Here is a 24,534-nt window from a genome sequence, read left to right on the forward strand (position 1 = left end):
TGACCTCCTAGAGATTAAAGTGCGTGTGTGAAACCAGACCTCTTAAATGCACCCGAAGCTTAATAAAGTTATTTTAGCACATATTTGGTTTTTTTTAAAAAAAACAAAAAACAGGAAAATATCGTGCAACTGAAATACTTTGTGCAACTGGAAATCAGCAATTTGTCATATATTTCAGAAGCCCTGGGGACAGAGAGAACAAGGAATTGCAATCAACCACAATAGAGAAGGTGGGTTCCATGTTTTCCTTTGCTGCTCATGTTTTGGCCTGACAAACCACAGAGTATTTATTTCTGCTGCAGGTTGAGACAGAAGTTTTTTGTCCCAATGAGCCTTTCGGCCTCCCCTACCTCCCATTGAAAGAAAATATGTCTGTTGCTATTTAGCCTTCTTGCCTTTGTTTCACCCACTTTAGGAAATCATTGTTTTCTTTGAAAAAATAACTTGCTGAGAAGAAAAAAAAAACTGGGAAAAGCTTTGCTGTGTAAAGTTAAAAAAACAAACAAACAGGAGATGAATTGTTCTGAGGAGAATATTCTGTTTTTTTGTTTTTTTTTCAGGACAAGACTAATCAGTCTTGCCCAGGGAGATGGTCAGTTTTCTGGATATTACTCTTCCAGAACCACTTCCTATATTAAGAACATTTATTGCCAAAATACTGTCAAACCACTCCCTCTGGGGTTAAATTTCACGGTCTGGGGAAAAGATGGAACGTTCTGGAGAATCCTGACACGTTCTCACGCTGGACAAAATGGAGGCAGCCAATTGAACAACTTAAAGGATCTTCTACCGGCTATCAAGATCATTTGTTTCTTTATCCATTAATATTAATTGGAATATCTTATCATAAAATGTGACACAATACAAGAAGTCCTCCACTTACGAAAGTAATGGGGCCTGTCCATTATGCTTGTAGGTCATGGTGGTTTTAAAGGGGATCACCCACATGACTGGCCTGATTTTATGGCCTTTTTTAAAATGAGGGTTTTTCAGTGAACCAATTGTTTGCTATGAGCCACTTTTGCTGAAAACCGGAAGTAAATGCCAGCTTTTGGTAAAAAAAAAAACATCATAAAATGTGGCCATGTGATGCTGCTGCAAATAGCTGTAAATGTGGGATAGTTATCAAGCGCCCCAAATAGTCACATGGCTACATGGTGTGTATGTGTGCCCACTGATGACCGGTCGTATTTACAGATCTTTCCCAATCCAGTACATTTTATAAACTCTCTTGGGCAACTATAGTCCTTTCATGACCTGTGGACTTCAACTCCCAGAATTCCCGAGCCAGCATGGCTGGCTTGGGAATTCTGGGAGTTGAAGTCCACAGGTTATAAAGGGCCCATACTTGCCCAATGCATCCAGAGAGCCAACCAGGCCAAGACAAGATTAGTGAAGACTGAGTGGCCTGCCGAACCATTTAGAACCAATTCTAAGGCCCAACAGAGCGGAAGCATTTGAAATGGGTGGTAGCTATTTCCTTCTGTGGTGGTTAGGCATTTCTAATGCTCTCCACCTCTAGCAAAACAACCTCCTCTCCATTCTTACTTCCTTACAGTTCTCTTGCTTGGAGAAGTGAGCCAGGTCTCCGTTATAAAGCTCCTCTCCCTCGATCAGGCTGGGGTGATCCTTCTCATCATCATTCTGGTCTTGCATGGAGCCCAGCTGGCTGGGGTCAATGCCACTGGCCCGCAGGAAGTGCTGGTAAGCCACGCTAAAGACTTGCCCAATGGCTTGGGCTATCAGCTGAGCCTGTAGGGCAGAAAACAGCAAATGACAAGCATTTCCACAGTTACAGGACTAGCTTCTTTCCAAGCGTGCAGTTTACTCTAACACAGGGGTGTCAAATTCAAGGTCCGGGGGCTGGATCCGGCCGGCAGGGTGCTTAGATGTGGCCCACGGGGCCGGCCTGGAAATAGCAAAGGACCAACCCACAGTGCCTCTGCCAGCAAAAATGGACGTTGCGAAGGTCCACACGCAGCTTTTTCGAGCTCCGTTTTTGCTGGCAGAAGGTTGCAGGAGTTTGTCACAGCCGAAAACGGAGATTGCAAGGGCTGTGCATCCCACCCATTGCCCTGAGCTCTGTTTTCGCTGGCAGGAAGCCGTCACAGCTGAAAACAGAGCCCATTTTTGCTGGAACAGCATTCAGGCCACCACAGGCATCCCCGACACAAGGGACATCATGCTGACCACACCCACCCTGGACACACCTGAGGTCAAACACAACCCTGATGAGGCCCTCAATGAAACTGAGTTTGACACCCCTGCTCTTAACAAGACAAGATCTACTCTAATTGAGAGAGTGGGCGCACATCTGAACTCTGCTTGGCAGTGTTGTCCACCAAAATCTCCCCACACTCACGTCAGATGAGTGGAACACGTGGCAGATCATTTTGTACAGCTGCTTTTCGGTGGAAGCATCCGCCCGGCGAGGGAGCTTCCGACGGGCCATGAGCACCACGATGTTCCCAATGTCAGCAATGTAGGAGATGGTCTGGAGGGGGTGATCCATCATGGTTTCCTAAGGTGGCAAGGAGGCCAGAGAAGCAGAAAGGAAGAAATAGACCAGAAATGACAGGATGCCATTTCACAGAATACTCTCCAACTGTCTGTGAAATATTCTCAACTGTGTCCTCTGGATGTGCTGAACTACAGCTCACATCATCCTCTGCCAGGCTGGCCTCTGTGCCTGTTGCAGGAGCCCCTGGTTTGTTCTACGGCTTGTTTCACAGAACGTACTGGCACAAACATTTCTAGTGATGCGTCACTTTCCAGAACTCATACAAAAATCACATCGTTGTAAAATTGAGTTAAAATATCTGTCTGTCTGTATGTATATATATGTCTGTGTGCGCGCATGTGCGTGTATCTCCATACACATACAACAGAGTTAGACAATTATGGTGCCAATACATTTCCAGACACTGCTTGTGATTGATTTGATTTTAGAACAGGCAGTCCTTGATTTTTGGTGCTTGGCAACTGGCTTACATTTATACATTTGTAGTATCCTGAGGTCATGTAATTATGTTTGAGAATTTTTTTCAGCAAAAAACGCCCATTGGATAGGCTGGATTCAGACCTACAACCAGGTTTCACTTAACAGCCATGTGATTCGCTTAACAACCATGGCGACATACTTAATGACTGTCCTAAAAATGTCATAAAATCAAGTCTGGTCTCAACATACAACCTCAACAACTTAAAATCAAAATTCCAGGCTCAACTGTGATCATCAATTGAGGACTATCTGTACTGTAAAGATTGCAATTATTTAAAAAAAAATATTATACCCAAAAGAAAAGTGTAATTCTTTCCTGTCAGCCTGTCCCCAGTCGTTTTGTGAGAGGAACCCCCCCCCCCACATCGGTAGCCATTTTGAGGACACACCACAACACAGTCTTAAAATTTCAATGCCCCACCCCACTAATTCTTAAAAAATGTGATATAGTTAAATGGAACACCCTGGTTATAGGGAGGAAGCAATGGCATAGTTTCATTTGTGGGTCTTCTGGATAAGGGACATTTTGTGAGTAGCCATCCCTCCCGCAACCCCAAGGCAGCCATTTTGGGCCTTGTCCACTGGACATGATCTCAAATGGAGGCAGCAGGCCGAATGCTTTTTGAGCGGGCAGCTGTAAATGCACCTGTGTATCGGCACTGAGGACCTTAATCCGCTGAGTGGAGACAAAGAGATCTACTTCGGTCATTGGCTGGGATTCTCCTTCAGGTGCCTGCATTGGAAAGAAAACATGTGAAGGAAAGAGGTCAGGATTGGAGAGATAATAGGTAATTGTGGCGTGGAGTTTCCTTAAGACCCCAATAGATCTGGCCTAATTTAACCCAACATGGTTGACCAAAGACACAAAGCCCACATCAGGGTGGTGGAGCTCAACCACCCTGTTCACCACTTAACGCTCCACTAACTGCACTGAAAAGATAAGCTGCTCTTGAACATGGAGGTTCCATTTTGCTGCAATCGGAACAGAGCCCCCTTTTCTTCGATGCAACTGAGTATAAGTAGTCCTTGACTTACAACAGTTTAGTGACCGTTTGAAGTCACTTTTTCGACCTTCTGAGAAGCAAAGTCAGTGGGGAAGCCAGCTTCACTTAACAACCATGTGACTAACCCAACAGCTGCAGTGATTCCATAACTACTGTGGCAAGAAAGGTCGTAAAATGGGGCAAAACTCACACCTGTCTCACTTAGCAACGGAAATTTTGATCTCACTCGTGATTGTAAGTCGAGGACTACCTGTAGATGTAGCTATCAAGGTTTCCCTCTTGGTGTCTCATTCCTGCTGTTCCCACCTTAATCCTATCAACGGCTTCCTGGGCCTGAGCCATGCGGACGGTTGTAGATGGGTTTTTCTCAGAAGCCAGCTGTGTGGAGCCCAGATATTTGGCTCCAAAGATCACCCCTTCCAACAGATCTTCAGGCTCACAGGGACCTGGGACTGAGACACATAGAAAAGGCTTGTTTAATAACATTATTATTCTCAGTGTCATCACCATTCTCATCACCATAAGGTACCCTATGTAGCATATGTTAACAATATCCTACGAACAGTGGTGGGATTCAAATGTTTTTACTACCGGTCCTGTGGGCATGGGTTGGCGGGCGTGGCAGGGGAAGGATACTGTAAAATCTCCAGTCAGAGGTAGGATTTACCAGTTCTCCGAACTATTCAAAATTTTCGCTACTGGTTCTCCAGAATATGATCTCTGTGATCACATTAAGAGCAAGTGCGTTTTCTTCGCTGATGATGTAAAGCTATTCAACACCACAGAAAATACTGCTACCCTTCAAAAAGACCTCAACTATATATCAGAATGGTCAAACAAATGGCAACTTCAAATCTCAACAAATAAATGCTCTGTCCTACATATTGGCAAAAAACAAATCAGAAAATAAAATACAAGCTGAATAGTCAAGACCTTGTTGATAATTCAAACTCTGTCAAGAACCTTGGAGTACTCATCTCTAATGATCTAAGTGCTACAGCCCACTGTAACTACATAGCCAAAAAGGCATTTGAGTTGTTAACCTAATCTTACGTAGCGTTTTCTCTGGTAATATCACATTACTAACTAGAGCATACAAACATTTGCTAGACCGATACTCGAATACAGCTCATCAGTCTGGAACCCACATTATGTATCTGATATTAACACATTTGAGAAAGTCCAGAAATATTGCACAAGAAGAGTTCTCCACTCCTCTACTCATTGCAGAATACCTTATGCCACCAGACTTGAAACTCTAGACCTAGAAAACTAGAACTATGCCGACTTCGGTCCAATCTAAGTATAATATATAAAATCATACATTGCAATGTCCTTCCTGTCAATGAATACTTCAGCTTCAACCATAACAATACAAGAGCACACAATAGATACAAACTCAAGGTGAATGGCACCAAACTTGATTGCAGGAAATACGACTTCAGCAACAGAGTGGTCAATGTCTGGAATACTCTACCTGACTCTGTGGTTTCTTCCCCAAACCCCAAAAACTTTAACCTTAGACTGTCTATTCTTGACCTCACCCCTTTCCTAAGAGGTCTGTAGGGGGTGTGCATAAATGCACCAATGTACCTACCATCCCTGTTCTATTGTTTCTTTTTATTTTTCTTGTATGTACCCATTTCATGTATTCATAACTATGTTTACGCTTATACCTATTATCTTGTAAGCGATTGACAAATCAAATAAAAAAAGCCAAGGAGCTTCTGTGTCTAAGAAGGGACTAGAACTTGGGTCTCCATGCTGCTAGGACTCATTAGCTCTTGGACTGAGAGGGAGGAACTAACCCAAAGTTAACCAATGACTTCTGTAGCTGAAGAGGAACTAGAACCTGGGTCTCTGGCTGAGGAATTCTGGGAGTTGAAGTCCACAAGTCTTAAAGGTGCCAAGGTTGGAGACCCCTGCTCTAATCCACCTAGTTCTCCAGTACATCTGATTGGCTGTTTGGGCTAAGAGGGAGGGAGGAAGGGGCTAGCCCAAAGTTCACATGACATAATAATCAATCAATCAAAATTCTTCACTTACCATCTTTATAAGGTGGGAAAGATGACACGTTGCCTTTATTCTGTTAAAGAAAGAGGAAAGGGGAAAAAAGAGTTGGCTTTGTAAAGCTGGGGAGATCTTAATTATTTATTTATGACATTTATCTGACCGCCTGAAATCTACTAGACTCTAGGCAGCTTTCAACTTTACATAATAAAAACGGGATACAAAATCAGAATAAAATTACTTTACTAACCTCACAGGCTAAAAATTGAGAATTGCAGAAATCAATCCAATTAATCCCCTTCAAACTCTGGATGCCTAACTTTTGTTTTAGAAATTTGACCTAAGCATATTTTACTGTAAAGCTAAATAATCTTTGATTCCTGGTGTCAGCATCCACGCTGTCTTCTTGATATTTCCCACTGCCCTTTTCTGATTTTTTTTTTTAAATTTCCCAATTTTTCTAGCCAAGAACACTGGAATTTTTTAGAGGATTCTCATGAAAGTATTAATCAGATCCAACCCTGCTTAGCATCTGGAATTGGCCAACGTCAGCTATGTAGTAATGATTTTATTGCAAGCACATTGTACTGATTTTGCACAACTGGTGCAAACTATATAATTTATGCTGTTGTGTCATGATGTCACAATGCACACCTGATATCATGAGTTTTTACCGTAAGGTGATCAATCTAACCAGAAGGCAGCTTATTTTGGTCAGTACATTATGATGTTGAGATTCTAGAAAAAGTGCAGAGAAGAGCAACCAGGATGATTAGGGGATTGGAGACTAAAACATATGATGAACGGTTACAGGAACTGGGCATGGCTAGACTAGGGAAGAGAAGGACCAAGGATAGCATTTTCCAACATTTGAGGGGCCGCCACAGAGAGGAAGGGGTCAAGCTTTTTTCCAAGGCACCTGAAGGCCAGACAAGGAATAATGGATGGAAATTGATCAAGGAGAGATTCAGCCTGGAAATAAGGAGAAATTTTCTGACAGTGAGAACAATCAACCAATGGAACAGAAGTTGCCTTCAGAAGTTGTGGGAGCTTCATTACTGGAAACTTTGAGGAAGAGATTGGGCTGCCATCTGTCAGAAAGGGTGTAGGATCTCCTGCTTGGGCAGGGGGTTGGACTAGATAACCTATAAGGTTCCTTCCAACTCTGTTAATCTGTTACTAATCTACTAAACCTCTGGAGACAATCTCCCAGATTATTTGGTTTCTGGCAGGATACCCATGTAATGAATGCACAACGTTATTTAAAATGGTGCCTTTCAGCAATTGTGCATGATCCTTAAAGTAAGACAGCTAACAGCATAGATAAGAGATAGTAGGAAGACAAAGATGCCGCTAATACAGGCAGTCCTAGAGTTATGACCACAATTGAGCCCAAAAATTATGTTGCCAAGTGAAACATTTGTCAAGTGAGTTTGCCCCATTTTACGATTTTTCTCTGCTTCCTCTGCTATGGGTTGGACAAGGACAGAATGCAGGCCGGATGTGGCCCACAGACTGTAAAATGCCCACGTCTGATTTAATTCCTATTATTGTATAACTATTCAATCGACAGGATTCCCACAACAAAGAACAAACCAAGACAAAACCAAGGAAAACCACATTCATCATCATGAGCCGCGGTGGCGTAGTGATTAGAGTGCAGTACTGCAGGCTACATCTGCTGACTGCCGGCTGCCAGCCGTTTGGCAGTTCAAATCTCACCACGCTCAAGGTTGACTCAGTCTTCCGTCCTTCCCAGGTGGGTCAAATGATGACCCAGCTTATTGGGAGCAAAAGGCTGACTCTGTAAACCGCTTAGAGAGGACTGTATAGTAGTAACTATGAGAGGGATCTTGGAGTCTTAGTGAACAACCAACTATGAGCCAGCAGTGTGCAGCAGCAGCCAAAAAAGCTAATGCAATCCTAAATTGCATTAACAGAGGGATACAATTGAGATCAAGTATCTACTAATCTACTAATAAAGCCTTAGTAAGACCACACCTAGAGTACTGCATCCAGTTTTGGTCACTACATTATAAAAAAGATGTTGAAACTCTAGAAAAAGTGCTGAGAAGAGCAACCAGGATGATGAGTGGACTGGAGACTAAAACATATGAAGAACGGTTACAGGAACTGGGCCCGGCTAGTCTAGTGAAGAGAAGGACCAGGGGAGACATGAAAGCAGTCTTCCAATATTTGAGGGGCTGCCACAGAGAGGAAGGGGTCAAGCTATTTTCCAAGACATCCAAGGGCCAGACAAGGAATAATGGATGGAAACTGAACAAGGAGAGATTTAACCTGGAAATAAGGAGAAACTTCCGGACAGTGAGAACAATCAATGCATGGAACAGAAGTTGCCCTCGGAAGTTGTGGGAGTGCCGTCACTTGAGACTTTCAAGAAGAGATTGGACTGCCATTTGTCAAAAATGGTGTCAGGGTCTCCCGCTTGGGTGGGGGGGTTGGACAAAATGACCTATAAGATCCCTTCCAACTCTGATTATCTGTTAAAGCACTGTAAAGCGGTATATAAGGTATATAAGTGCTATTGCTATTCTAGTTTACAATGATTTCATAACCCCATCAATGCAAACCAAGTTTGGTTAAACAAGTGACAGCAGCGTTTGCGCATGGTGCTAAGCCATAAATCATGGCTTGCAACAACCCACAAGTCAATAAAGTCATCAAGGCCCCTTGACGACTTTCAGAGCAATGTGTGGACATTGTCCTGCAAGATACTCACCACTGGATCAGAGATGGGAGAGGAATCCTCCATGCGATTCAGGACAGGTCCCCCCACTGGATCTGGGGAGCCTTCCCAGCTGCGGGCCTCCAAGTTGGAGTCAGAAGAGGCAGCTGCTTCCAAGCTAGTGGATTCTTTTAGGATCCTCGATCTGGGCCTACGTCGTCCTTTCTTTCTTCTCTCTTCCATATCATCACAGGCAGGTTCAGAAGGGACTTTCTCTGGGGTTACAGCCCTTTCTTCAACTTCCATTTTCTGACATCCAGTCCTGATCATCACATCTGAGTGGGCCAGGGTTATCTGGTCATCTTCCTCCTCCTCCATGGAAATTCCCCCTTCGTAATGGAGGAGACTGAGCAGGTTCTCCTGGTGAGCTTCTGGGGAAAGCAATTCTCCACTTCTCTGTCCCTGGACAGATCTCAGGAGGTGCTGAGCGGCTGCCCGAAGGCCCTGCCCTGTGGCTACATGGAGTAGAGAAGGGGCACGTTTGTCCGGAGGTCCCTGGAGGTCCTCAGGATGCTCAAGGAGGGGCCGCCTGTCTCCATCTCCTAACCCGTGGCTTTCCTCGCCGTCAGAGGCAGCCAAGAGGTCATCTTCAGGAGTGGGCAACTTGTCATGGAAGCCAGGGTTAAGTCTCTGCAGTCGGGCAAAAAGCTTTAAGAACTCGGCCTGGTCAGCCTCTGGAATCTCCTCTTCCACATCCTTCTCCTCTAGTTCCTTCAGAATTTCACCCTGGTCAAGAGCGATCTTGAGGTTACTCTCTACCTCCGAGGAGACCTGGTCTGGTTTGGGTGTCCAGCATGTGTTCTCGTTCTGAGCTGAAGTTTTGGCTCCCTCCTCCATACCATTCCTGCTGAGGAAAACCAAACTTTTAACATTTCTCCAAGTCACAAGAGAGGCTGCCTGCCCCAAGAAGGGAAAGTCAATGCAAAATATATTCATATTCATAATATATTCATATATATAAATTGTGGGTGTTCATCACTGGAGGGTTTTAGGAAGAGACTGGACAGACACTTATTTGAAATGGTATAGGGCAGGGCTGTCAAACTCCCAGGCCGCAGGCCAGATATGTCACGCGCTGGCCACGCCCTCACCTGGTTTAGAAAAGGGGGGAAAAGTCCTGATATGCCAACATGCCGACATGAGTTTGACACTCCTAGTATAGGGTCTCCTGCTAGAACAGGGGGCTGGACTAGAAGACCTCCAAGGTCCCTTCCAGCTATTCTATCTCATCGAGTCATAATTTGCTTTAACTATGCTGTATTGGACGAGCTACAGCGGCTGTTAAAGCAAAACTCTGAGCCTCAGTGAGCAATTTGAAGATTAACACGGGGAGCTCCTTCCCTTTGCTAGAAACGAAGAGAAATTGTTTCTCCCATTTTTGAAGCAAGAAATATACAAGACGCACGGTGAATCCATTTACGTTGCCCAATTGTCAACCTCCATGTACTAGAGGTGCGCATGTGTAGATGGATAGATGAATCTATCCATCTGTCATGCCCCTATTAGAATCTGACTCCGAGCGAGAGGAGGAACAGCCGACAGGGAGTGGGACTGTGGAGGAAACTAGGGAAGGGCACACGCCGGCTGGGCATTCAGAGGAAGACCCAGGCCCATCCCCTCTTCATCCTAGGACATGCAGGGAGGATCGGATAAGGGAGAAACGTGAATGGCGTGGTCTACGGGGGAGGAAAGGGCCTTGATCCCCTTCATGGGCTGCAGCTGTGAGGACTTTTAAAAAGGACAAACTGTGCATGGGCCAGTGCTGGAAGCAAAGTGTGAAAATATTTCTAGTCTTGTCAGTTCTTATCTGATTGGACCTTTAAAGCCAATTTGAAGGAATTAAATGGACTTCACCTGTTTTTATGACTTTCTTGCTTCTGTATCCCACCCTGGGTCATCACACCATCCATCCACCCACCCGCCCATCTGTCTGTCTAACCCAGGGGTCCCCAACCCCTAGTCCACAGCCCGTTCACAACCGGGCTGTGGAAGTGGTGGGCAAGTGCACACATGCACATGCGATGCTGCATTTGTGAAAGCAGTGTGTGCCCACGAAATCATCTCGTTTCTCCTTCCCCCCACAACCCCACTGGTCCACTGAGCCAGAAAGATTGGAGACTGCTGATCTGTCCCATTTCTACAGGAATACACAAAAGGGAAGAGAGACTTTTTACCTGGAGATCTCAGGAGCCAAAGAAGTGGTATCTTGTGGTTCCGAGCATCTTTTGGACTCACCCTCCCCATCCAGGCCAATCCTGATCTCTTCTGCTTTGGGGTAGCAGGGCCCTGAATCCAGATTCGGAAGCTCCGGGAGAACCTGGTTGTCACCAGGAGAGGTGGGCAGTTGTTGGATAACGGAAGCATTTTCTCCAGAATCAACAGGAGCCTCAATCTCATTTTCCAAATCCGTGGGGAGAGGCACTACAGATTCCGAGAGGATCCCGCACCCCTCACTTGCATCTTTCTTAACATCCACGCCACCGTCCATTGTGATTGCTCCTCCAGGACGCGACAGCAATGACCCTACACTTGGAAACAAAATGGGTGTGTGTAATCTTGGACCTCAGGTAGAGGCAGGAGGAGTTTCGGCTTCCTTTTCTCACAAGACATCATTTTTGGGGGGGGAGGGGAAGCGTGAGAGGAAGAGAAATCATTCTTCTGAACACACGGTAGGGCAACTGTCAGGGTAGTTAAATACAGGGAGTCCTCGACTTATGACCACAATTGAGCCCAACATTTCTGTCGCTAAGTAAGTCAATTGTTAAGTGAGTTTTGCCTCATTTTATATGACCTTTTTTGCCACAGTTGTTAAGTGAGTCACTGCAGGTGTTAAAATTAGTAACGCAGTTGTTAAGTGAATGTGGCTTCCCCGTTGACTTCGCTTGTCAGAGGATTGCCAAAGGGGATCACATGACCGCCAGGAGGCTGCAACTGTCATAAGCAGAGGTGGTATTCAGCCAATTCTGACAGGTTCCAGAGAACCAGTAGTGGACATTTTGAGTAGTTGGGAGAACTGGCAAATCCCACCTCTGACTGGCCCCGCCCCCATCTCTTCTCTGCCACCCCAAGTCCCAGCTGATTGGCTGGGTCTTCTTTTGTTGCCCTGCACAGGAGAATGGAGCTGGAAAGCAGGTTAGTGGGGTGAGGAGGGAATGGGGATTTTGCAGTAACCTTCCCCTGCCACGTCCACCAAGCCACACCACACCCACCAAACCATGCCCTCAGAACCGGTAGTAAAAAAAAAAACCTGAATACCACCATTGTTCATAAATATGAATCCGTTGCCAAGCATTTGACTTTTAATTTTGAATTTTGAAACCATCATAAACACACTTTGGTTGCCAAGCAACTGAATTTTGATTATGTGACCACAGGGATGCTGCTACGGAGATAAAATAAGGACCGGCGGTAAGGTTTTTTTTCTTTCGTGTCCCTATAACTTTATACAGTCACTAAACAAATGTTTGTAAGTCGAGGACTAACTGTATTAAAACGGCATTTGGCATTCTCCTTTCTCCAGGCAATGCTGCCCAAAACTTTCAGAAACCAGAGGAGTTGTGTGTGTTTTTAATATACAGCTTGTTCCTGAAAGCATTGGATGGCTTCAACAACGCTTAGTTCAGTCTGAGGAAGGACAACACGATCCACCATTTTTAGTAACAGGCAATCCATTTGTACGTACGAACTTGGGTTAAAGCCAAAGTTAGCAACCAGACTCCTCCTTAACCTGTAGCTTAAAGCTGCCATCTTAGCAGAAATTAAGTGCTTGTTCCTATTAACAATAGTGTAATCCGATTTTAAAAAAGATGAACTTGTTAACATTGCGGTAGGATAAATTTTGTAATTTAACTACAAAAGTTGGCAGACTATGGGGTTTGAGATTGATTACAAAAATAGTTTTTTTTTTAAGCTTCATCCTGTTAACTTGTTTTAAAATCTGTTTTTTCTAGCTCAGGAAACAATTTCTAATCCTGACAAAAGTTTGGATTTTCCTAAAATGCAAGCAAAGGGGAAAAAAAGGAAATGGAAAATGAAACTACCATAATGTAATGGAAGACCCAAAGCATGAAATTGAAACACACACACACAAAAGACAGCTCTAGAAAATATACCATATGTAACACAGCCTACTTTACATGCATTTGATTAAAGGGCAAGATCCACTAAATGAAATCAGGCTTTTTTTGTAGGAAAACACAGATAAGATATAACCTGTTTAAAAACTGGTAAGTTTTACTGCAGTGAGAATTTTCCAGGATATAGGAAAATATGGTTGCAACCTTCTGTGCATGGTTCACTGAGGGAAAAAGATAGATTAAAAGCAGGATGGCTACTTGCCAAAGAGACATACATAGACTCAATATCCAAGGCCATCGTCCTAGGCAAAGGGCACTGAAGCTCCACAGCAATTGTGCTAAAATACAACACCACCAAGTCTGTTCAAAGTCCCAGCCAGCTGAATTCTCTTTCATTCCACCCACTCAATATTTTTTTTAAAAAAATTATCAATCAACATTCCACATTTATTTGAGCATGCTCAGTCATCTCTGCTTTAAAAGTTGCTTGCCCTGTTTTGTTTTATTGTATTTAGTTTTAAAGAAGTTTTTATTTTAATGCTTTTAATACGAGGGACATTTTTCTCCTGGGCTTCTCACTGAACCTATTTGTAGAAGGAGCAAGGCTTAAGATCCACACTGTGCTGTATATCAAATGCAGCACATATACTGCTGGAGTAATAATTTTTATGTGAAGACATTAAAAATAGCTCATCCTTGTAGGTCCTTTCACAAAACTTGGTTTGTTAGGATTGTTATGCTGCAGTTGGATGCTGCATCTGCTGACAGGATCGATTTGAAAAGCCAGCAACCCACTAATCTGGCTGACACTTATTTGCTTCCAAATAGGCAGGAAATTCTGCAATGCCTGCTTTAAAAAAAACAACAAAGGAGATATATATACAGTGCAGTGTGGTTTTGTTGCTGAAGAAAAGTACCATATAAGTGATTTATTGCTGCGGCTAAAGATTCAGCAAGTTTTAGCTACTGAAATGCAATGATCGTCTCCCAAATTAAATTTAAAAGAGGAAAGAGGGAAAAAAGCTATATGCAGCGTAAAGAGTGTGAACATTTTTTGCTCCATCTTAAAGGCCAGAGAAATTCTTAGCATATTCACTTGAAAGAAAAATTTCTAGGTTTAAAGCCCTCTGAATACTCAAGTCTTCTGCATAAATTATTCTGAATTCTGAATTTATTTTCTACTTTGTTTCAGTCTGATCCAGATTGCTTTCACTATCCCTCTGATGTCATTATCTACCTGATGATCTTCTCTTTTAAACTTGTTTTCATTTCTCTTTCACTCCCCCTCCATATATCTTTTCTTTTATGTACACTGAGAGCATTTGCACCAAGACAAATTCCTTGTGCGTCCAATCACACTTGGCCTTTTATTCTATATAGGAAAGTTTATAGTTCCCGAAAAAACAATAAGCAATCTTAGGAAATCAAAATTTGGCCGTTTTTAAAAGATTTCCCTTCAAAAAGTTCCCAAAGGAGCTTGAGAAGTTTCTAACAATATACGTTTTTAAGAGAATAAAACAATCTACACACTGTAGAAAACCTTTCCCCATCCCCACTTTATTTGGGTGGGTGGGCGAGTGCAAGATTTAAAACAAAAGCATCCCTTTGGACAAACTTACTTCTAAGAAAAGTTTGGCTCTCAAGTTTGAAGAGAAAGATGAACCCTTTGTGAGTCGCAAGTTCTTCGGAATCCCTTGCGGGCCGGGATCCAATACCGAGCCAGGATTAGGCCAGCAAATCGCGGATTAAAGCTGAACATATATATAAAAATATTCGACCACGTATTTTTCTTCCTGGGGTTCACTCTCGCTCGCCCGCTCGCTCACTCGTTCCCATTAGGATTGAGCATGTGCTCAGAGAGGTTTCTGGGAGATGTAGTTTTGTGTCAATAAGGTTTAGCTTTCCAAAGTAAAAGTATCGGTATATCCGCCTTACAAATTTGAAAAAGGAGAGTTTGTCTAGCTTTCATAACGGGATGGTCCAAATTTCTATGTAAATCAGAAATCTGCATTTCGTCATCAAGTTACAAAAGATAGCTTTTTAAAAATGCACCCCCCAAAAATGAATTTAGTGGTTGCAGAGTTGAGTTTATTTCCTTTCAACGTGAAGAATTGGTTGCCCACGGTACAAACCGGACTGCCGTCCTGTTTGCTGATGTAATGCAAAACCTTGCTCATATTTCACCTGTTTTCTTTGTCAAACGAAGCAGAGCCTGGAATAGCATGTGTCTGCTGATCAGGTTGCCTTTTGATGATGAGGATTGAATTGCCTTTAAAAATCTATGGTGCTGTTCCACTTTTTGTCACAGATCCAGAATAAGTAACATTAGATTCGGAGGAAGCTGCTGGTCTCTGGCAACTTGTTTGTGTTAGGGTGTACCCTAACTCTACAATATTTTATTTATTAAATTTATTGGCCGCCTATCTTACTAGAGAGTAACTCTGAGTGGCTTACAATATAGTTGTTTGCTGGGGGATGTAAACGTAATGTACTATGAAGTATTTCTCTCATCTTAGTCCAGACTTCCATTTTTCAGATAGTTACAACAGGCAAGGAAGGAAGGAAAGGAGAAAGGAAGGAAGGAAGGAGAGAGAGAAAGAAATAAGTTCACTCAAACGTGGCCAATTTTCTGTCATAGAGCTTTGCCTTTTGCTCAGGATTCTGGGAATTTATTTTTTCTCACAGTCTGAAAAGTTTTCTCACAGCCACAAAAAGCTACCTTTTTGTGACCCTTGCTTAGAAAACAAAGCAGAGAAAAAAACTGCTGGGCCACACCAATTTTAAAAACAAAACAAGACTAACTCTGAGCATGGACAAGAGGATTTAAAAAAAAAAATCATTTAAATTTAAATATCATCCTATTTAAGAATCAGTTCCCAGGTAGAAAAAGATTCGGGAAGCCATACATGAACACCAAACTTTTAGATCATAGGTAGATGCCGGTAGTCCTCATCTTACAATCATTTGCTAAGCAACTGCTTGAAGTCACAATGGCACTGAATAAAATGACTATGATTGGTACTCCTATGTATGACTGTCATAGCATCACCAAGGTCACATGATTAAACTTCAGACACTTGGCAACTGGCAAGTTTTGCAGCATTTTGGGATCATGTGATCACCATTTGTGACTGGAGATACAAGTAGTCCTCGAGTTACGACCACAATTGAGCCCAAAATCTATGTTGCTAAGTGAAAAATTTGTGATTTTTATCAATTCTTTTGTCTTTTATTTTACTATCTCCTTGTATTGCCACATCAATCTTCCACACTCTTGTCTTTTCAGCCACCCTTAAATCTTGTGTGTTGTGCCAACACTCTATCAGTTTATATTTGGAAATCCCACAACATTTTAATCTGTTCATTCTGAGCTATTTTTCAACTCTATGTTCCCACAGGTTGTTATATAATAGTTATTCATATTGTAGTTCATGGTAGAGTCAGCCAGATGTCCAAACTGGATTTGGCATTTTTACCATCTATTAGCTACTTTTATTATTTTTTTTAAAGTCCCTGCAGTCAGAGGAAATTAAAATAATTCCCTTCCTTGTCCCCGTTTCTGGACAGATACAGAGTTCTCAAATTAGGACCATAATTGAGCCCAAAATGTATGTTATGAAGTGAAATATTTGTAAAGTGAGGGTTTTTTTTGCCTGATCCTAATAAAATTTTATCTAATTGCTGGAGTTTATTGTTAATTCCAAATTCTTTCTTGTCCTATCATTCTTTCACTCTTAGACAGTAATTTCCACCAATTTTCAGTCATAGAGAACTGAAGGTTGAAGGTGACTCAGTAGTCTGTCAAGTCTGCCTTTTTGTTTTTGTTTTTTTTGTTTTTCTTTTTAATTGTTTTTAATTATGTTTATTTTATTTTATATTTGTCAGATGATGGACATGTCTTTATCCCAAGCATGTTACCAGTAAAACTCAAATGTTTAAACTCCAAAGCACCTGAAAGTCAGACAGGAAGTGATGGATGGAAACTAATCAAGGAGAGATCCAACCTGAGGAGAAATTTCCTGACAAGAATAATTAATAATTAATCAGTGGAATAACTTACCTCCAGAAGTTCTTCAACCCTGGAGATTTTAAAGAAGAGATTGGACAACCATCTGTCTGAAAAGGTATAAGGTTTCCTGCTTGAGCCCGGGGGTCAGACTAGAAGACCTCCGAGGTCCCTTCCAACTCCATCATTCTGTTATTCAGTTACTGTTGACTGACTCACAACCTCCCTTGGGAGTTGCTTCCAATATTCCCCACGCCTCTTTCTGTGAAGGAATACTTTCTGACATTACTTTTGAACTTTCCTCTTGTCAGTTTGAGATCCCCCCACCCGTTCTTCATTTTTGCTTAATGTTGAAAATACTGCCTTCTAGAACCTTATTCTCACCCTTAATATAGTATAAAATCCTACTGATTACGGAGATATGTAGACTGTAATTCAACAGCATCCGCCAGCCAACATAATTTTTAAAATCAGCAATCTTAAATGAGTGGGTTCTAACCTAAGAAAAATGTCCAGGTGTGGTGTAGACATCAACCCACAAATTATTCTTTGTTGACTGGGGACTGGAAATTCCACATATTTGAAAGTTGTCCAAATTCCCTAGGATTGAATTGTAAGTACTACACGACAGTACACTACAGTTTATTTACAATCATTGTAAATAAATGTCAGATGTGGCATGCTCAAAATCCATAGTGAACATTAGAATGAAAGTACAATCATAAATAAAAATAGCTGAGGGGTCAAGTGTGGTGGAGAAAAATAGTTATTTTTGTAGTGAGGAGGGATTAATTCAAGCTGTACATATTTTCATCTTTGCACAGGATTGAATTGTACACTAAATATCTCTTGGAACACAGAGATTCTATTTTAAACTCATCTAAGATATAGCGAACTTTAAAAAAAAGAATGGACAGATGGACTATCCTGACAAATCTGAATATTCTATGATAGGGACAGAAAAGAACTGCACCAGTAGCTTGTTCTCTGTCATAAATATATCAGAATCCAATAGAATATAGACGCTTTTTTGAGCAAATCTACAATATGCCATCAACTTCAACGACTTCAGCTAACGAAGCGGGTTAGGGATGGTGGGAGTGTTTTCCATTTGGACGTCAATTATAATGAACATTTTATAATATTTCATTAAGTGCAGGATTCTGCGGAGATTTTTCCCTGGAAGGAACCTATTGCAATCTGTGAAATATTTGTCCAGGCGGACTGAAGAAGACGGCTCTTGCGATGCAGCACGTTTGAGGCGGGGGCGCCCGGTTGGGGAAGGAAGAAGCTAAGTCGTCTTCGTAATCAGCGCTCGGCGACCGCAAAAGGAAACAGGGAGGAGGCAAACGAACTACGTTTCCCAGAATGCTCTCTGATTTCTGCGCCGACTCCGTGTGTCTGAAGCCTCCAGACCCAGCCAGCGGGTAGGTTTCGAGGTCGCATGGCTTTGGTTGGGCTGCAGCTGCGGGCTGCTGTCCGCTCCTCGGTCTCCAGCCTTTCATGGTCGCGGCTGACGGTCAGAAACTATGCTGCCAAAAAACCGGGTAAGCCAGAGTGGAAGGGAGCGCCTTGAGCGTCCTCCATGGTCGGATGGAGGGGCGAGGGGCATCTAAGAAGAGCCTTGCACATCCTGGACAACCATTTGTCTGAAAATGGTTTCTTGGGTGAGCAGGGGGTTCGACTAGAAGACCTCAGAAGGTCCCTTCCAACTTCGTTATTCTGTTAAAGCCGTCCTCTTCCTTTGTTTATCTTTGGTAGATTGCTCTTCTGCATGGAAGTTCGATTTGTGCTGTCGCCCCAGCCTTTTAGAAGGAAGGAGCCAGTGGATTAGTTTAAAACCTTATTGCTTTTATTTTTTTTTTACTTATCCTTGCCGGTGTTTCTCGACGTTATCAACTTTAACATGTGTGGACTTCAACTCCCAGAATTTCCCCTGCCAGCATTTTGGCTGAGGAATTCTGGGAGTTGAAGTCCACACCTCTTAAAGTCATTGCGATTGAAAAACACTGAACTGTAGCCTACCTGGTCTGCCTTTAGCCACTACAGCAAAACTATCTCTTAGTAGTATTAGTCTAAGCTTGATATATTTTATATATAAGATAACCTTTATTGACATTTTTTTTCTGTGGGCACTCTCGCACACATTAAAAATGAAATTTTATTGGTGTTCTCAACATAACATACATATAGATATGCTATATACAAAAATATGTATATTCCTACACCCTAACATATATATATGACATTAGTAGAAGTTCAGGCAATACACTAAGCCCAAACTAATCAAAATACTGGTAGTCCTTGACTTATGACCACAATTGGCCCACAATTTGTTGCTAAATGAGACATTGTTAAGTGAACTTTGCCTCACTTTACAACCTTTCTTGCCACAGATGTTAAGTGAATGACAGGAGTTGTTAGTAACACGGTTAAGTGAACCTGCCTTCCCCACTGACTGCTTGTCAGAAGATCGCAAAAGGTGATCACATGACCCTGGGGCACTGCAACCGTCATAACTATGAGTCAATTGCCAAGCATCTGACTTTTAATTACGTGACTTAGGGATGTTGCAACGGTCGTAAGTGTGAAAAATGGTAATGAGTCACTTTTTTCAATGCCACTGTCACTCTGAATAGTCACTAACTGAACTGTTGTGACTCGAGGCCTATCTGTATACAGTATAGCTTGAGGGTTATGTAAAGCAGATGACTGTATGTGCAGAAAGTAGCTAGTTCTCATGATAGCAATATCTGCAGAGTTTGTACCGCTTAGGGGCACTTAAAGCACTGTAAAGCGGTACATAAGTCTAAGTGCTATTGCTATTGTTTCACAAAAAGTGCCATCTCCTCTGAGCTGCTTCCTGAAAGTAATTTTTTTCTGAGGGTGTTAGCCTGAGTTTCCTAGAGCGTGAAAAAGGAATGTAAAAGCAACTTTTTTTCCCATATCCCCAGAGATTGATTTGACTTGTGGAGTGACCCCCCCCTTTCCCCCCCTACTCCTGAATAATGTACTCACATATGCCAAAGCAGCTCCTGAAATAAAATATTTTCTTTTTAGCAGTGAAAGGCAGAATGAAAGGTCTTTCCAAAGAAGAACTGAAAGGCCCTGAAATATGCAAGGACCCAGTCAAGCTCACCACTCATGCTATGGGGGTGAACATCTACAAGGAAGGGAAGGACGTAGAGCTGAAGCCAGACTCTGAGTACCCTGAATGGTGAGCAGTGGCCCGTCTCGGTTACGATGATAGGCAAAGGAGGAATGACCTCCAATCAGGGGTGGGCTGCTGGGGGATTCGCAGGGGTCCGGGAGAGCCCCTAGCTAAGATCCTGTGCAGTTCGGAGAACCCCCAAATCCCTCTCCTGGCTTGCCTCGCCCACCCTGCCCCTCCCCTCCCAGGAGTCTCCACACAGCCCATTTGGGATGCAGGTAAGTGCAGGATGTGTGTGTGGAGGCTCGGGGAGGGCGAAAAACGGGCCTCCCGGAAGTTCAGGAAGGCCGGAAATGGGCCTGTTTCCAGCTTCCAGAGTCTCTGGAGCCCGCGGAGGCTGTTTTCACCCTCCCAGAAGCTTGAGGAAAGCCTCCGGAGCCCAGGGAGGGCAAAAACACCCCCCACTCCACCCCGCTGTGGTGCAGGAGGCCAACTAGGCCACGTCCACCATGACCACACCCACCCAGCAACCAGGCAGAGAACCCTTTGCTAAATTTTTTGAAGCCCACCCTTGAGATTGGGGCTACAGAAGTCTTTTGCTTCTCTTTGCTATTGTGTTGTTCTGGGTAAATGAAGGACACGGCTCAGGACCATGATGGAAATTCGGGATTCCATTATTGCGATAGCAATAGCACTTATATACTGCTTTGTGTGTGTGTGTATCTATTTCTGTCTGTCTATCAATCAATCAATCTATCATCTATCTATATCTATAGATAGATGATCGATAGAAGATATAGATAGATGATGGATAGATGATAGAAGATATAGATAGATGATAGATAAATAATAGATTGATCGATAGATGATAGATAGCAATAGCACTTAGACATATATACCGCTTTATAGTGCTTTATAGCCCTCTCTAAGCAGTTTACAGTGTCAGCCTGTTGCCCCCAACAATTTGGGTCCTCATTTCACCGACCTCGGAAGGATGGAAGTCTGAGTCAACCTTGAGCCTGATAGGATTTGAACTGCCAAATTGTAGGCAGCTAGCTGCAGTAGAAGTAGCTTGCAGTACTGCACTCTAACCACTGTGTGACACCGGCTCATTATGGTTGTAAGTTGAAGATTACTTGAATCAAATTTCCATTGCTTCCGAATGTCACTTCTTATTCAAGTTTGAAAGCCCTTTGACAACTGTCCATCCAAAGTTGTACTGGGTCCAATTGGGTCCAATTGGCAAAAAGAAAGCTCAGAACCCTATCGGTTGAAAAAATGTGAAAGAGTCCTTCATCCTGCAGTGAATAGACAGTGGCTAGAATGATGATGATCTCTGAATAAGTTTAGTTTAGTTTGCTTTATTGTCATTGCACCTCGTACAATGAAATTAAATACCGTCTTTAGTGTACATTATGACTATGAAAATAAACACAAACACACATCCTTCACATTCTATACCTTGAATTGAAAACCCCTGATGTTGTATTAATATTGCATTATACAGTAGAATTCAACAGAGCTACTGCCCTGGGATAGAACCTGTTTTTCAGCCTATTTGTCTTTGTTTTTATTATCCTGCATCATCTGCCAGATGGTAATAGTTCAAAAAAAGGGTGTCCCTGATGAGATGGATCTTTGAGAATGGTTTTAACTTTCTTAAGGCAGCGGGAACTATAAAGATCTTCCAAAGAGGGGAGAGGGCAACCAATGATCTTCTGGGCAATGACATTAACCCTCTGGAGTGCTTTCCTATCTGCCACTGTGCAATTGGCAAACCATACAGAGGTGCAGTATGTTAAGGTATCTTAACATACTGCACCTCTGCAGCAGTAGAAGGTCACCAGCAGTTTTTCATTCAGTTGCTGTTTTCTGAGAAGTCTCAGGTAGTATAATCTCTGCTGGGCCCTTTTGACCAGGGCTGCAATGTGGGCACCCCAGGTCAGGTCCTCTTTTATGGTAACACCCAGAAACTTTAAACTGGCCACTTGCTCCACTCAGTCTCCATTGATAAGCAAGGGCAGGATGTATGATCTGTTCCTTCTGTAGTCCACTATAAGCTCCTTTGTCTTATTGGTGTTGAGGACCAAGTTGTTGTCTCCAAATCAAATTATTTATGTGTGTTTGTTGTTTCCAGATTTAAAATAAAAGAACAGTGACTAAGGCAGGTACAGATAAGCCCTTCGCTGACAACCATTCATTTAGTGACTGGTCAAACTTACAGTGGCACTGAAAAAAAGTTACTGACCAGTCTTCTAATGTTACTAAAGTTACCAATGACCATTGCAGCATCCCCATGGTCACCTGATCAAAACTCAAGACACTTGGTAACTGACTTGTATTTATGATGGTTGCAATATCCTGCGGGCATATGATCCCCTTTTCTGACCTCCTGACCAGCAAAGTCAATGGGAAAGCTGGATTCACTTAACAACCATGTTGCTAACTTAACAGCTGCAGTGATTCACTTCATGGCAAAGAAGGGCATAAAATGGCACAAAAACTCAATTACTGTCTTGCTTACCAATGGAAATTCTGGGCTCACTTGTGGTTGTAATTCAAGGACTACCTGTACAGAGGTTTGATCAGTGTGGTGGCGCAGTGGTTAGAATGCAGTATTGCAGGCTAATTCTGACGACTGCCAGGAGTTCGATTCTTACCAGCTCAAGGTTGACTCAGCCTTCCATCTTTCCGAAGTCAGTAAAATGAGAAGCCAGATTATTGGTGTTGTGGTTCGCCCGCAGCCGGTGCAGACGGCAGCATAGTCGGACAGCGAGGGAAAAAGGGGACCAATCAGGGAGTCTGGAGAGGCCTTGGATGCGGGTCCTGTGTCCGATGCAGGGATGGGGCCAGGACCATCTGGGAGCGGGGTGCTGCCTTCGGAGTCTGGCAGCAGCGAGGCAGAGGACCCAGGGGAGCCTGTTCCCAGTGCGCGTAGAGCTGCTAGAAGGCAAGAGCAGCTGAAGCAGAAGGGGCAACTAGGGAGTAAGGCTGGGAGTTGATTGCCCCTCCCATAAGGGATAAAAGTCAGACCTCAATAACGAAAGCTTTGCAGGAAGCAAGGTAGTTTGATAGATTGAAGCTCTGGTTGGTTTTTTCTGGTATTTCGGTTGGTTTCTGTGATAATTGGAGAGTTCTGTTTTTGGCAACATTCCACAGTACCTAAAGGTGTGTGCTTATATTGGGAACTGTTTATAATTAGTTCTGGCTGGGAATGAAAGTAATTCCCAGTGTTGTAATAAAATGGGTTTTGCTTTTAAAACAAGTTTGTGTTTAATTATGTTTGACAAAGCCTGGGTCAGAGCAGTAGGGGACAATATGCTGACTGTGTAAACCACTTAGAGAGGGCTGTCAAGCATAACATAAGTCTAAGTGTTATTGCTATTGCTAACACTTTCAATCAGTCAGCTTCCTCCATAGAAAGCCACAGTCCCTGTTGTTTTATAAGCTTTTCAAGATGCTGCATGACTGAATTTATTTTATTATGGCTGTTTCTCTTCCCTGTCTCCCCATCCCAGGCTTTTCAATATGGACTTGGGCCCCCCTAAGAAGTTAGAAGAACTGGACCAGGACACTATGAAGTACTGGCGTCTGCTCCGGAAAGAGAATACAAAGTTAGCGAAAAAATATTGGAAGACAAAACCATTTTGATGCTAATACTAGGACGTGGAATGGAGGTCATCTCAGGAAGGACTTGGGATATTAGGAAGTGGGATTCTCTCTCTCTCTCTCTCTTTTAATTATTCTTATTCTACCCTCTAAATAATGATCAATAAAAGCTCTACTTTCTATAATTCTTAGATTTTCCATTATCTTTTTGTAAGGCCTACTGGTTAAAAATTATAGGAGTACAAGTAATCCTCAATTTACAACAGTTCGTTCAGTGACCATTCAGTTACAATAGCCCTGAAAAAAGAGACTTGTGGCTGTTTATCACACTTATGACCGTTAACAGCATACCCATGGTCACATGATTAAAATTCAGGCATTTGATGATCGACATATTTCTGATGCTTGCAGTATCCTGCGGGTCATCTGATCCATTTTTGCCACCTGACAAGCAAAGCGAATGGGGAAGCCAGATTCACTTAACAACTGGGCTAACTAACTTAATAACTGACGAGATTCACTTAACTGTGCCAAGAAAGATCGTAAAAGGGGCCAAAACTCACCAACTGTCTCGCTTGGCAACAGAAGTTTTGGGCTCAATTGTGGTCCAGAGGTGGCATTCAGCAGGTTCTGACCAGTTCTGGAGAACCGGTAGCGAAAATTTTGAGTAGCTCTGAGAACTGGCAAATGCCACCTCTGACTGGGCCCCCTGCCCCCATCTATTCTCTGCCTCCCAAGTCCCAGCAGATCGGCTGGGTCTTCTTTGGTGGCCCTGCCCAGGAGAACAGAGCTGGAAAGCAGGTTAGTGGGGTGGGGAGGGAATGGGGATTTTACAGTATCCTTCTCCTGGAGTGGGGTGGAAACATGGGTGGGATTCAACTGGTGTTAACTACGCTGCGCGCATGTGTAAAAAAAAACCTTCAGCTGAACC

The 24,534-nt window shown here is 43.0% G+C and overlaps 2 protein-coding genes across 10 annotated transcripts in view; one reads left to right on the forward strand and one right to left on the reverse strand.

Moving 5' to 3' along the window:
* LOC113435321 (amyloid-beta A4 precursor protein-binding family A member 3) overlaps positions 1 to 14,698 on the reverse strand; it is a 29,336-nt gene extending 14,638 nt beyond the window's left edge. Inside the window, exons 1-8 of one of the 9 annotated variants that reach the window (XR_003373897.2) lie at positions 14,457 to 14,698; positions 10,936 to 11,289; positions 8,756 to 9,605; positions 6,052 to 6,091; positions 4,312 to 4,457; positions 3,648 to 3,734; positions 2,363 to 2,521; positions 1,557 to 1,752 (exon numbers count right to left, since the gene is read on the reverse strand). Coding sequence is in view for 7 of the 9 variants with exons in the window: in XM_087922706.1 (XP_087778832.1) it covers positions 1,549 to 1,752; positions 2,363 to 2,521; positions 3,648 to 3,734; positions 4,312 to 4,457; positions 6,052 to 6,091; positions 8,756 to 9,605; positions 10,936 to 11,289; positions 13,113 to 13,135 (1,863 nt within the window). In the remaining 2 variants the exon portion in view is untranslated. Of the gene's footprint in view, positions 1 to 1,548; positions 1,753 to 2,362; positions 2,522 to 3,647; positions 3,735 to 4,311; positions 4,458 to 6,051; positions 6,092 to 8,755; positions 9,609 to 10,935; positions 11,290 to 12,892; positions 13,054 to 13,112; positions 13,226 to 14,456 lie in introns of those variants that run through there. The other 8 variants (XR_015741302.1, XM_026699071.2, XM_087922708.1 and 5 more) reach the window with 8 other exon arrangements.
* Positions 14,699 to 18,225: 3,527 nt separating this feature from the next.
* MRPL54 (mitochondrial ribosomal protein L54) lies at positions 18,226 to 23,788 on the forward strand. Its single transcript, XM_026699066.2, has 3 exons — positions 18,226 to 18,390; positions 19,904 to 20,060; positions 23,513 to 23,788. The coding sequence occupies exons 1-3, from the start codon at positions 18,288 to 18,290 to the stop codon at positions 23,643 to 23,645; spliced, it is 393 nt and encodes a 130-aa protein (XP_026554851.1). The 5' UTR covers positions 18,226 to 18,287; the 3' UTR covers positions 23,646 to 23,788.
* Positions 23,789 to 24,534: the final 746 nt, after the last annotated feature.

Source organism: Pseudonaja textilis, chromosome 1 (assembly GCF_049901715.1).
Source record: "Pseudonaja textilis isolate UNSWEBS1 chromosome 1, rPseTex1.2, whole genome shotgun sequence".
NCBI lineage: Eukaryota > Metazoa > Chordata > Lepidosauria > Squamata > Elapidae > Pseudonaja > Pseudonaja textilis.

Bases quoted from the DNA above. Each gene is read 5' to 3' on its own strand.
- MRPL54 (XM_026699066.2), top strand. From the start codon at position 18,288: ATGGCTTTGGTTGGGCTGCAGCTGCGGGCTGCTGTCCGCTCCTCGGTC. The intron at 18,391-19,903 runs GTAAGCCAGAGT...TTTTCTTTTTAG, and splicing joins CTATGCTGCCAAAAAACCGG to CAGTGAAAGGCAGAATGAAA. The intron at 20,061-23,512 runs GTGAGCAGTGGC...TCCCCATCCCAG, and splicing joins GACTCTGAGTACCCTGAATG to GCTTTTCAATATGGACTTGG.